Source organism: Hesperophylax consimilis, chromosome 2, assembly GCF_061612785.1.
Source record: "Hesperophylax consimilis isolate HC1 chromosome 2, BYU_Hcon_1.0, whole genome shotgun sequence".
NCBI classification, from domain to species: Eukaryota; Metazoa; Arthropoda; class Insecta; order Trichoptera; family Limnephilidae; genus Hesperophylax; species Hesperophylax consimilis.
This window is the reverse complement of record NC_142837.1, coordinates 37,855,052-37,870,364: the sequence shown is the minus strand read 5'-3', so window position 1 is coordinate 37,870,364 and position 15,313 is coordinate 37,855,052. Positions and strand designations below refer to the sequence as shown.

General features: G+C 31.7%; 1 protein-coding gene across 2 annotated transcripts in view; it reads left to right on the top strand.

Annotated features, from left to right (window-relative positions):
• The window catches only part of nAChRbeta2 (nicotinic acetylcholine receptor beta2), a 112,065-nt gene that overhangs the window by 22,746 nt on the left and 74,006 nt on the right, over positions 1–15,313 (top strand). For both annotated transcript variants that reach the window (XM_089642565.1, XM_089642573.1), the window contains exons 8-9: positions 7,862–8,014; positions 14,654–14,784. In XM_089642565.1, the coding sequence (XP_089498691.1) occupies positions 7,862–8,014; positions 14,654–14,784 (284 nt within the window). The remainder of the gene's footprint in view (positions 1–7,861; positions 8,015–14,653; positions 14,785–15,313) is intronic.

Genomic DNA, 15,313 nt, shown 5'->3' with positions numbered 1-15,313 from the left:
CCGCAGCAATGAGGGAATAAATGTTCTCGGGGGCCTATTGACGCGGGGATAGTGGGGGATATTGAGCTTTGCATATCCGTCAAAACGCTGGCGGGACCTCGCGGCAATAACGCGTTTATCCAAACGGCAGAATTATACCACTCAGTTATGGGGCGCATTTACCCCACAGCACTGTCAGCGGTCATAAAACAATCCATAGTCGGTGCAATCAGAATTAACTACACTCAAATTTTCGGCATTACGATTTCAGCAGAACTATCAATACAAGTAGTGCAATTCAGTTTGATATAGTTTGATATTGTAATACAGTTTGATATTGTAATACAGTTTGATATTGTAATACAGTTGGATATTGTAATAAAGTTTGATATTGTAATACAGTTGGATATTGTAATACAGTTTGATATTGTAATACAGTTTGATATTGTAATACAGTTGAATATTGTAATACAGTTTGATATTGTAATAAAATTTGATATTGTAATAAAGTTTTTTACTGTAACACGGTTTGATATTGTAATTTAGTTTGATATCTTAATACAGTTTGATATTGTAATACAGTTTGATATCTTAATATAGTTTGATATCTTAATACAGTTTGATATTGCAATACAGTTTGATATCATAATACAGTTTGATATTGTAATACAGTTTGATATCTTAATACAGTTTGATATTGTAATACAGTTAGATATATTTATTTATTTGTTTGTAAACGCCCAATTAAGGTTTTTACATATGATAAAATTAAAAATACATTTGATATAATCAGAGAGTGAAGTAGATATAACAATTAAAATAAGTATCAAGTATAAAAATATTAACTTAAAAGCAACAAACAGAGTAAACTATAGGATGCACATTTCTATAAATTTCGATACATTGAAAATTTATATGCATTACAAAGCTATCAAGATAGACATACAGATTTAGTGACAATGTTTTTATAGGCTGATAGACATTCAGTACCGTTGGTGTTCATGTGATATTTATTCCCTGCACTGTGCAGTCGGTTCATTACTGAATTTATTTCTGCTTTTTCGTAATACAGTTGAATATTCTAATACAGTTTTATATTGTAATACAGTTTAATATTGTAATACAGATTGATATTGTGATACAGTTTGTTATTGTAACACGGTTTGATATTGTAATACAGTTTGATATCTTAATACAGTTTGATATTGTAATACAGTTTGATATTTTAGTACAGTTTGATATTGTAATACAGTTTGATATCTTAATACAGTTTGATATTGTAATACAGTTTGATATCTTAATACAGTTTGATATTGTAATACAGTTTGATATCTTAATACAGTTTGATATTGTAATAGGTACAGTTTGATATTATGACATAATTTGTATTATCTATATTAACTGCAAGATAACAATTTTAATCCACTCTACTTTTAAGATCAAGCTTAAAAACTAGAATCCTGACTGCCCGGAGCTAGTGGACGTCCCCGTTTAAAATTAGAGTGATTGATTAATATAATGATTTAAAAAAATATATATCACCAATCAAAAATATTCAAAATTAATATGTAGGTAAACGCTTAACAGAAAATATTGACAATTAAAATTACTATGTATACGCACAGTGATCAAAATGATTATGTAGGTACATGCTTAACGGACAATATTAATAATCAAAATTATTATGTACACGCATAGGCAATATTAGTAATCAAAACCATTATGTAGGTACACGCTTAACAGACAATATTTATAATCAAAATTATTATGTACGCGCATAGGCAATATTAATAATCAAAATGATTACGTAGGTACACGATTAACAGGCAATATTAATAATCAAAATTATTATGTACACGCACAGACAATATTAGTAATCAAAACGATTATGTAGGTACACGCTTAACAGACAATATCAATAATCGAAATGATTATGTAGGTACACGATTAATAGAAAATATTAATAGTCTAAATGATTACATGATTAATGGATAATATTTAACTTAATAGATTTCACCATCGAGGAATCAAGGATATATACACACAAAGAAAACTTTACCCAGATCACTGATGCCATTTTCCAAACGACTTGTAGTTGAGTAGCCGTAATGAAAATTGAATTCGGGACGCTTGCTTGCATACTGTGCTTCATGATCGGGCGCTGCATTACGATGATCAAATTATTCGGTATTTCAAACAACCCCCCCTGATTCCCCCCCGCCACAACGCTCGAGCTATCGAGTATGTAGTTATCTTCACAAACGGTAGATGGCACCAGGTTAGCAGTGTAATTTGAGCGTATATGGAGAGAAACGCAAGAGAACTTTTATGGGATATCCGCAACAGCCAGTGGTACTATGTGATCTCCATTTTTGGCTAAATTTTTAGATTAGGTTAGGTTGAAGGGAAGGGAAGTTTGAAAAATCCTGGCCATTCCTGGGTTGTGTGATTCAACCCTGTTTCAATTTTGAATAGGGTATTTTCATTGTTTCTTTTTTATTATTTTAAAGAATGACGTTAGTGATGGCATTTTGCTTTTATTTCAATGTTGACGAATACATTTTCTATATCGATTTAAAATATACCATTTTTGAATTGCCGCCCAAACGACATTTTTGTTTTTTAATTGTTGACAAAACCGTTTAACCAGCCATTATCATATTCTACGTCATAATGACGTTGAAGACAGTTGGAACCGTTTCGGAATTTGTGGTTTTTGATTGTTTGTAAAATAGAATAGGTTGTTTCAGAGAATTTGAACAAATCATCAATTTTCAAAGTTAATTTCAAAGTTCTGTGAGTGTCCCATTGAAATTCTGTTATAATATCAACATGGACTAGATGCTTTACAGAACTAAAATAATAATAGAACTTGAATAAAACTTTCACAGTCCTAGAAAATGAACTGTGAAATTTGTTGAACTGTTCAAATTTTCTGAAACATCCCGAAACTACACTTTTTTACAACCATGATTAGAAGTTGTTTCACGGAACTAATTGAATTAAAAGTTAAAATTCAATTTCCGTTATTATTTTGTTACATAAATGTTGTAATTTTATCAAGTAAATTTTGTAATTCTTATATTGAACTATCTTGTCTTAATATGACACTTTCATTTACAGTCGAAGAACACGACGCAAATGTTTTTTTTTACTTATCAATAATAGTAACTTTTTGTTTTCATATAATTTTCTTATATGTGATAATATTTTTCATTTTATTATTTTGTCTTATTATAGGTACAGTTAAATTGAGGAAATCTCTAATTGTTTTTTTTTGGCTATATTACACCATGTACAAACTAATAAAATTTAATCTGTGCCGGTTGTTTCACAGTACTTGGATAATAACAGAACTTGAATGAGATTTTTACAGAATTTGAATTTAAACTTGATGAATTGTTAAAATTGAATGAATTTCATAGTACTTGTTTTGTACTCTTGTTATTATATACAATTATTGAACTCTTTTGTACAAGATAACTTTCTATAATTAATTGTATTGTACCTGCTTATATCGTCCATACTCAGTTTTTTCTGGGATGTACGATATAAGTACTTATGATTGTACTCCTGAAAAATCTGCGTATGCATGTAAAATACAAATCTGCATACGTACGTACATGAAAATTACTTATGTATGTAAAAGCCTTCAAGGCGGGAATACATAAAAATACATTCTACGAAATAACCCGTCCTAAGTCGAGTGTACAATGTGCGTACCGCTAAAACTCAGAAACGAGTCCCGATACGATCAAGGGAGTTATATAGTGTGGTAGCCAAAGATATTAGAAGAACGAGATATGCTATGTTGGCCGCCGGACCGTAGCCGGAGTACTACCTAATTAGGGTACTTTGAACGGTATCGGGACGTGTACGCACAGAAATCTGTTCTATGTATTAGTGCGGATACCTTAGCGCAAGCGAAGGTGTGCAGTAGTATTGGTGAACAAAACCGGCGACACTCGGCAAAACAATTCCACTCAGTACGAACTGCTCATAGCACATCTCGTTCTTCTAATATCTTTGGTGGTAGCCCTCTTTCCCCATCCATGAAAAAGGTTCCCGTTTTTACCCGAAAAGCGTGCTTTTGAATCTTCAATATCTATAAGGGCGGGAAATTTCGCAATCTAGAAATTTCAGTCTAGAACATTCGAGAGTATTCGAGAGCATTCCAGAACGTTTGGGAACACCCCGGAACATCCCAAAGCATAATGAACTAAATACGGAATTATAGGCCGTTTGGTATCTCTTCTTCTATATGGTATAAAACAAAGTCATTATACGCGTCTGTCTGTTTGTCTTAGTTCTTCTAAACAATGCAACGGAGTTTGATAGGGTTTTCACTATCATTTACAAAATTTCTTCCGGAAGGTTTATATATATAAAACATGAATATTATAGTTATTGAAAGTAGAGAACAGTCGAGCGACGCCAGGTACACGTCAGATATTAAAAATGTACATTTCTACGCCTTTTAAAAACAGATTTTCTTGTATATAGTTCAGATCTTTGTCACCTGGTCTAACATTTGCATCAGTTCAAACATCTTGGCTTATGTATACAGGAAACTTTTGGATAACACTAATCAATTCACTCATTGACGTCTTGCAGTCATTTACTAATTAAGTAAATGTGAATCAAACACTTAGTTCCGCAGCAAGAAGCGCCATTGCACCCGATCACATTACAGTAATGTCGTTGGCGTGTGACCCGACATATCTAATTCACCTCCTAATTGAGTTACTCCTCACACCTGGTTTCAGCCCGCGGGAACTGGTGGTCCATATTGCTACAAATTTGACCCTTGACTGACCCAGATATTAACCCAGCGAGACAAGTGGATCTATGAATTTACGCTTGGTAAATTGTTAAACCGTTTGAAGGTTTTGAGGGACATCGGCTGTCCGAATTGGAAACAGCAATTTCAAAATCAGTAGCAAAATATACCTTTTAATAAACTGTCATTCTATCGATGTTCTGTCATATGCCAGAGTAATAAAAATCGATATCATTTTGTGGCATACCGATTTATTATGTAAATTTGCTATTTTATCAGTAATTAACGCAATGAAAATTGTTTACAATAGGAATAGTGAAAAAAGTTAGTCATCTACAGGGTTTTCCAATAAGAGGTGTTATTTTGAATAGCCCGCTATTTCGGTAGATGTTACTCTTGAAACTGTAATTTTTTGACATTTGATAAGTAAAATCTATGTTATTAATAAAAATGGAACAATACACACTTCAACAACGCATTAAAATTATTAAAATTAACTTGAGTGAATCAAATGCAAATAATCGTGAGTGATGAGGCCCATTTCCACCTCGGTGGCTTCGTTAACAAGCAAAATTGTCGCATCTGGGGCTCGGAAAACCCAAGAATTATTGTTAAAAAGCCTCTTTATCTTCAACGTGTCACTGTTTGGTGCGGTTTATGGTCCGGCGGAGTCATTGGACCTTACTTTTTCGAAAATGAGGCTGGAGCAACAGTTACGGTGAATGGATTGCGCTATCGAGAGATGATTAATGATTTTTTGTGGCCAAAATTGGATGGTATTGATCTGTACAACGTTTACTTTCAACAAGACGGCGCTACGTGCCACACAAGCAACGAAACCATTGATCTTTAACGATTGAATATCAAAATAACACCTCTTATTGGAAAACCCTTTATATGGCAGGAAAGTTTATATTATTAAGGCAATCTTCATCCTGTTAGCTTCAGTTTGGTATAAATCTGCGGAACTGCATGTTCAGATTATTATTAAGTTCGGTCAAGTATTTTGGCCTAAAATCCAAACATAAGTTTTGTATGAAAAAGGCCGCGCAACTTTCCCATTATACGATTCTAATGTTTTATACCACATTTCGTACCTCAAATAGTGTGATACGCATTATGAGAGGTTTCACTTTTTTATTTCAACTCTCAATTATTAACTTTAACTTAACTTTTAACATTACTTTTTTACCTTTTAATTTTTACTTGTTACTTTTGACTTTTTACCTTTTAATTTTTATTTTAAAGTTTTTACTTTTTATTTTTTACTTTTTCCTTTTTACTTTTGACTTTAAACTTTTTACTTTTTATTTTTTAGTATTTAGTTTTCATTTTTTGTTTTTTAATTTTTACGTTTACTATTTATTTTTTACTTATTTTATGTTGTTGTACTATTCAGACTTACTTAATTTATGTCGTTGTACTATTCAGACTTACTTATTTTATGTTGCACTATTCATACTTACTTACTTACTTTATGTTGTGCTTTGAATATGAAAAAAAATCTTATTACTGACTGGAATTTTAACGGCCGTCTTCAGATTTCCTTGAATTTATCGTTAACATAATTTTTTTTTTTTTAATTTCATTTTTTGCGACCCATTAATTACTAGGCCATCAATGTTTATCGCTTCTACTGCCTTGTCGAACACATCGACATGCCTCTCGGGGTTTGTGTACTAGAGTGATCCAGACGCCCCCTGATAATGTAACTACCCACTTAGAGAATAACTAATCTCGATTAGTTCGGACAACACAGACGACTAGTGGGATTGCGGTGCCTGTTTTAATGGAAGAATGAATATGAATTATTCAAGTTCTACATAAAACGGTTATGCACCAATATGTGACGGAGAATAACGCAAATTTGAGGTACAATGTCATGGCAGTTTTACTATTTTATGACATACATCAAAAGATAGATGCTGGACTGTCTATAAGTGACGTTGAAAACGTCGATGGTTAATGCAGAATCGTAAAGCAGTTGATTCGCTCTGTTGATTGGCGCATTCTGATAGGCAGAAGTCCTCGGAGTATAAAAAAATGCACGGGATCTCCCACGAGTATACTTGTTAGGCACGTATAAGTTAACCTCAATCAATATGTGTATTTGATTAAGTGTAGTTCCAGAGATTAGTTAAAAAAAATGGTTTGCCTAAATATTTTTCAGCGTGCTTCTAAGGTATTGAAGTCGAGCATTCCTGTTAAAAACAAGGGTGGATACGGTCATGAATAGTCTTATATTCTCTCATATACACATAACACATAAACCTCTTTTGTACTTTTTATATTTCTTGGATATGATCTAATGATATCGCTTTTCACTACCACACTATGGAATGTGATTTTACTATATTTCTTGGATATGATTTAATGATATCGCTTTTCACTACCACACTATGGAATGTGATTTTACTATATTTCTTGGATATGATCTAATGATATCGCTTTTCACTACCACACTATGGAATGTGATTTTACTATATTTCTTGGATATGATCTAATGATATCGCTTTTCGCTACCACACTATGGAATGTGATTTTACTATGTTTCTTGGATATGATCTAATGATATCGCTTTATCGCTAAATGGAATGTGATTGTACTATTTATTTGGTTACTAAATTAGTTAAATGAATCGCTTTAATTAATAAACAATAAATATTAGCACAAGACAACTTAATATGATTTAAAAAACGTCATCATTATTAAAATCCAATAAAAACTTTCCCTAGATTCCTAACACTAAACCCCTTTAACAAAAACACAACGTTAGCTCGGTTTAAATTTGATTAAAGTACTTTCCAACCGTTACCGCTGGTTAATACTTGGTTGTTTAAAGCAGAATTGGTGTCAGTAAATTACATTTAAATCAAATTAGGTAATACATTATGCTATGTTTGTATTTAATATTTTTGTAATAACGTGACTAACAATCAATTTTGTTGGCTTTTGACGTGGCTACTGTATTTAAAAAAAAAATTCTGTGAAACCGCACAAGATTCCCAACTGCTACCAACCGTCTGGAGCCAGTGAGACTATAATATTGTCAGTATACAAAACAATATGTAAGAATGATCCTAATGTTCCTGGGTTTCTCAGATCGCCATCCACCCATAACATGCCCAACTGGGTAAAGAAGCTGTTTCTACACTTTATGCCTAAAATCCTGATGATGCGAAGGACCAAGTACACGCTGCCTGACTATGACGATACCTTCATGTCCAATGGATACACCAATGAAATAGACCTCAGGTGAGTAAACATTCAATTACATACGAAGAAAACTTACCAGTATAAAATTTTGCAAAATTATTAAAATAATTCGTAATCCTGTTAAAAAGGAATTTATTAACGCGACGTCAGAACACGTGTTCATAAAAATTACTGTATTTTACCATTTATTGAATATATAACAGGTGTTATATATTTGTAAAGTACTAACATTTTATTAGGAAGTGGCTTCCTGTCCGTTTTTAACAGCATTATTATGATTCTCCGCAGCAGAGAGCAATTTACAATAAATTTTCTTTATTTTTGATAGCTATATGTGAATTTTTAATCCGGAAGCACATTATAGTGAAAAACGCATTTTTGTATAATAATTTATTTAAATAAGATTCTCGTACTCTCTCTTTCGTACACCATGCCTCGGAGCAGGTGGATGAATTAGTGCATTTGGGAAGGCTGATAGAGATATTGAAATAAGGGTAAATGCAGGACACTACATTAATGAAGGAATGAACACGATTGGCGCTAACAAAACAATGCCTAAATAAGCGAAACTTGCAGTCCACAATAGAATCCTAATACCAACCCAGATATATGGCAGTGAGGCACGCAACTGGCAGAGGATGGATGAAAGAAGAGTGACTTAGAAATGAGGTGAAAGTAGAAAAGAAATCCCTGAGACGTATGTGTGATAAAACCATGGATGACCTTGTGAGAAATTTAGAGATTCGGAAAGAATGCGAGGTTGATGTAAGCGCAATGAGCAGGATTAAGAAAGGAAAATTAGATGGTTTGGACATGTAGAGCGAATGAAGGAAGAAATGAGTGTAAGGAAAATATAATGATATTGTTAGAAAAAGTCGGGGACACCCGGGAAAGACGTGGCACAACCAAGTGAACCAAATACCCGAGTCGGGCCTTATCAAGAATCAAAATAACTGAAGGGCATGTATGAATATGTGTGTGTCAATTGTAATCCCATGGAAAAAAGCTCCACATACTTCAAGAAGGCAGAACTCACCATTCAAGAGTCTTTCAGCTTCGTACAGTCGGTATAGATTCATAAAAACGTTCTGTGTTAGGTATAGATTCATAAAAACGTTCTGTGTTAGGTATAGATTCATAAAAACGTTCTGTGTTAGGTATAGATTCATAAAAACGTTCTGTGTTAGGTATAGATTCATAAAAACGTTCTGTGTTAGGTATAGATTCATAAAAACGTTCTGTGTTAGGTATAGATTCATAAAAACGTTCTGTGTTAGGTATAGATTCATAAAAACGTTCTGTGTTAGGTATAGATTCATAAAAAAATAATTGCATCTATTGTAGGTAGCACTAGTAAGTAGTCACTGTTATAATAAATATTCGTTTATTCCAATTCAATTAGGATCATAAGTAGGTACCAACATCTTAGAATAATATTTCCGACATTTTTTTTTACTACGGCAACACAAAGCTACTCACAACTGTCTTTGAAATATGTTATTAACTTTCAATATTTTTCACATTTAAGGTGAAGGTTAATGCCAGATCAATGTTTTGATTAATCTTTATAACGAATTGATGAACATTATGAATACCAAAAAATATGCTTTAGATAAATGGAAAGTTTTCCTATCGCTTTGCTTGAGTAACAAAATATAATTTTTCAATAGAAATGTACGAATGCATAAAGGAAACAACTTTTAAAAATACGGTAGGTATTATATCTAAGATTATCTGTGACAGTTTCACTTGATTAACTTTTTTGCTTTCTTATAAAGTTGTTTACAAAATAAATAAAAACCAGGTTTTTGCTTGAAATCGAACGTTTCTAGACTCCGTTTGTCAAGCGATTTTAATGCCTATTACCTACGATATAAGGCATACCAAGAATGTACACATTTTTAGCTTGTAGCTTCCTCTTAAGTTTGACAGTTTGTTTAAAGCCGCATCTCCTGCGACCATTTCCAAAAACATTACCTGAAACATCGAACCATATGTTTGTGCTTTAAACTCACATCAACGTCCAAAGGGAAAAAAAACACAACATGATTTTTAACGTTCAAAAAATGTATAAGTTTTATCTGTGAATAAGATTTTGTCTTATTTTGATTTAACATTTAATAAATGCCTATTTTAATACACTTATTCAAAAAATTTGGAAAAATCGACTTTCCTTACAAAGAGTTAAATAATAAAAAAAACTTAAAAATTATTTTAGAACCATGTTTGGTTAAAGTTAAAAAATATGTACTCGGAACATTGTGCTTTTTTAAACACACATTAATTTTTCTATGAGCCATCTTGGTGTTACAATTTAAACTTTGGAACACCATATCCTTTTTGAGGGAAATCAAAAATGGAATCTAAAATGAACTCTTCAGTGTTTCAAGTGAAGACGATTCTGTTAAAAATTTGTATGTATTTTCTCATGTCATAAAGGTTTAAATCGCAACGCAAAAAAATCATGTTAGGGCGAAATACCAATGCCAACAGCGCATGAACGGTTTGTCGGCGGGAAAAAAATCTTGTCACTGGTGCACGAACGGTTTTCCAGAGGTTAAAACTTTTTTTTCTTCTATTAAATGTCAGACTGCATAACAGTAACATTGTCAAAGCGTTCCCTACAATATACGTTTGATTTGACGTATGCGTGTAAATTTACAAGGCAATTAAGATATTGTACAAATAAGTTGATAAGCAGTCTAAGCACGCACTTGAAATATATACATATACTATATAAGTGCGACGGTAGCTGTGAGCGGTTGAAAGCCTCTAAGAGAAAGGAAAGTGAAATGGAAGGCTCTATTCTCCACGGAAAGCCAAGAGGAAACCCGTGTTACAAGTTACATAATTGTTTTCATCCCCTGACCTATCACTTAAGGGTGGAAGCTCCAGAACATTAGTTGCAGTTAGCTGAGCGGGGAGGAAAAAGTTTTAAGAATATCTACACGTGTGGTGATGTATGAATGTTTTTGCTTACACTTTATTCTGGCGTAAATTTGTCTTAATTCGTAAGGAGAGTGGTGCTTTTGGAATCAAAACGTTTCTTATTCGTTGGAAACATCAGACTATTAAAGAAAATATTTTTTTTATAAACATAAAAAAATTGCAAATAATTCAAAATAGAGGTATTTTTTTTAATTTTTTTTTTATCATTTATTAACTTTCAAAAATACTGTTTTTTACTATTATGTCCCGTTAAACTGATTGATATCAGTATGTCAACGGGTTCTTTTAACAATTACTTTTTAAATACATATACAATTTTAACAAGTACATAAAATATACAAATAATTACATTAGTACAAAAAATTCTTTCACATAACCATTTTTTTAACATACATTTCCTTCTGTGAGTCAATTCACAGCTTTTAAATGAGTTTGGTAAAATGTTGTAAATTATTGGAACGAGGTATTCTAGAGTTCTTTGACCGTATTTATTCAGGTATCTGGGAACTACAAGTCCATCGTTTGCAATTAGTCTTGTATTATGAACATGTGTCACTATTTTATTATGTTCAGATTGAGATGTATGCTGACTCGCAATTTTAAGCCACAATATAGCACGAACAGATAATAAATTTACAGAATTGTATAGTAATGACTTTGGTACGTCATTTCTTTATTCGTATTTAGTTTTGTTTAATAATAATTTTACCAAAGAATATAGTACATTTTGGACTGAAAGAAGATTTGTTTTTGTTGAATGTCCCCATGAAGTTATTCCATATCTTATTAGGGATTTCGCCAATGACAGGTATACTATTCTAAGGGTATTTGGTGGAACAAAAAACTTCAATCTATAAAGTTTGCTCACTATAGCTCTAAGCCGTGTGCAGACTTTTTGTATATGTATATCCCATTTAAAATTACAATCAATTGTTAAGCCTAGATATACGTATTTTGAAACAAGTTCAATATTTTTACATAAGCATGGTTGTATTCAGAGATGTCCTTATTTCAAATAAATCCATTTCAAATGGAAATGCAAAATGCAAAATGAGTATTTTCCATTTTAAATGCTTTTCTAAAAACCATTTTGCATTTTGCATTTTAAATGCATTTCTCAATGCATTTTCCATTTTAAATGCTTTTTTGCAACATTCTTTTTACTATCTCCACTCATCTTTTTTTCATAAGCCCCAAATATCAGTCGGTCCTCAACCTCGCTATGAGAGATAATTTACATTTGTCAAGTTGCTCCCTGGTAGGAGCCCTGGTAATTGAGTGATACCATTACAAAAAATACTGATTTAAATACTGAACATGGGGCCATGACGCTGTAATATTAAATGTTAGATAGCAGTTTCTATGTTTTTATGTTAGCAACATTATTCCCGCGCAAATTTTTTGTGGTTTCATAATCTGTAGTTGTTGTGTTTTTGGATTTACCATCATGTAATATGTTTGTTCTACATTCATGTCCATTATTAAATGACAAAATTGTTTAAAAATTCTATAATTATTTTGATTGTTTGACCTGAGAAACCATTTTGCATTTTCAATGCATTTTGAAAATAGGTATTTTGCATTTTGCATTTGAAATGCTTTTCTAAAAACCATTTTGCATTTTGCATTTTCAAATGGAAAAATTTTGACCCATTTCCATTTTGCATTTCAAATGGTTTTGGGTACCCATTTTGCACATCTCTGGTTGTATTACAAAGTTATGGATGCAATTAAAATCATGAGAAATAATTTTAGGAGTTATGGTGATGTTATTATGAGGAGATCTGATGTGCGTAAGCTTAGTTTTTTTAGCATTGATTATTAAACCTACATCATGTGACCATTTTTGAAGAGTGACAAAGTCAATTTGCAGTAAAGTACTCGCTATTAATAAATCCTCATGTGAAATAACTAATGCAGTGTCGTCAGCATAAACATAATGTTTTACATGAGAAAAAATGAATTTCATTGCAGTAACAGAGTATGCAAACAGTATTGAATTGTAGTAAGTATTCTAAGATAATTAGTATGCAGAAAAAATTAGGAATGTTAAGTGTGAGTTAGCGAATAATTTACAATACCCTAATATTTATATTTAAGCTAAAAAATAAGATGCTCCCAAAATACATGATTAAGAATGTTAATTTTAATTTCGGAATACACATGACTACCCCACGAGAAACTGTGGAGATTTTAGACTTCCAAAAAAAAAATTGTCGGGAACCCAAAATAATCTCTTTTTTAAAGGATTTAAGATTGCAAATGAATTACCGACAGATGTTAAAAAAGGTAAAAGCCTTGCTGCTTTTCGTGGGTTATGCCTTAATACGATAAAGAATAAGTTTAAGATAAGTATTGTAAAGTGCCCTTAATGTAATAGAAATAAGTTAAAAGGTTTATACAAGATATAAAAATGTAATTTTATAACTAAATAACAAAAAAAAAACAAGCACATAGTTTTTGAACTGCTTTAACGTAGTTATTTATAAATAATAATTTTCTGCACAAACTGTGAATATATGATAGTGTGAAAAATTGTTACATTATCTAATTAAATTAAAATTTATGAGTTTTAAATAATAAAAAAACGATAACAGTATTTCCAAAACGCAAAAAATGTGAAAAAAATGTTTTTAGCATAACCCTTGTTTATTTCCAACAGTAAACATTGGAAAATATACAGGTAGCCCTTTCAGAAATTATTTGAAATTGGAAATAGTCGAAAATTTCATTTGATGCTTGAAAACAATTGGTATAGGTATTAGAATTACTTTGGTATAATTTTTTTTAACTAACTAACCAACCATCACGCCGTTTCCCTGCAGGGGTAGGTAGAGAGGACAGACCGCCAAACAACTTGGTCTGGTCACACACTCCTTGCCTCATTCACATTCATACATACTCTTCTATAACTTTGACTCTTGACATGGCCCGACTCAAGTATTTGATTCACTTGGTCGTGCCATGTCATCACGACTTCTGCTATCATTCTCGTTTGCATCGTATATTCTCCTTACACTCCATTATTCGCTCGTTCGCTCTACATGCCCAAACCATCTAAGCGTCCCTTTCTTGATCTTACTCATTACGCTTACCCATTTTATTTTAATACTTTAAAAATGATTGTTATATTCATTTGATTGAGCATTAGGTCTTAGGGAGTATATTTCAAATAAAGAATCATATACCTACTGTACACACAGATAAAACACATTATTAATTTAATATAATAATTAAAAAAAAAATAATAATAAAAATAAAAAATAGATTAAAAAAATAAAATTAAAAAATACATTCAAATAAATTGAGAGGAATGTCTTTGTCGACAACACAAATATTACCTTTCAAAATATAAAAATAACTACCGCCAACATGAGTGGCTAATATTCAATAAAAAATAGCACACAAGTCAAGTTATACCTAATAAAAATTGAAAAGGGAAAATTGAAATTTTTATTAGCCCTAGGTATGATAGAGTAAATTCAAAATCTATGTGTTTTTGAATTTTGGTATATGTAAGGTATAAAAGGGTTTAAGGAAAGCTGCTGTTTAGTTTTTTTTGATCAGAATGGTCTATTATCAAAATATTTGTGCCCTGTTTCACATTATTTTATTGTGAAAAATTCCATGTACTAAAGTAAATCCAAACTATAGAAAAATTGAAAAACATATCATTGCCATCTGAAAATATTTGTCGTTCTTAATAAATATTTGTATTTTTAAACTTAGCCGTGAGAGTCTCAGCGACCCGTTCACCCCCGACTACAAGAGTGGGCAAGAAGGCTTCGATTCCGTGGGACAAGCCTTCGGGAGAGGCTCTGACGATGAGTCCAGACCGGTTCACATGCCCCGAGCCTCAGGTAAGCTGACCACATAACTACTAAAAATATACAGATTATAAAACATTTCAATATTAATTTAAATCTAAAATTTATAGAAAATCATTGAAAATTACCTATTTTTGACACTTCACTAGAGCGCCCCTATCTGTAAAATGAAATTTATCTACCGCTTACCGCCACGGTTTGATGGTGGTTACATTGATTGGCCATTGATTTTTTGTTAAACGACTCTACATTACTTCTGCATAGATTAAGAAATGAATGCTTTGATATCAATGATGAAGGAAGTCTGTTATCATATAAAAAATACATAAAAACATATTTTTTACGTATGCAAGAATCAAAAGATATGTTATTAAGAATAGATCATTGTTTACATTATCGTTATTTTGATAATTGAAAATCATTTATGTCTGGCTTAGTTGACAAATAATTCTTCTAAGTCAATATTAACAACATTTTTTACAATTTATTCTTTATAATCAACTTAACTTTATACTTAACCTTACACATTACACCGTAAATTATATTTTATTCTTAACTTTAT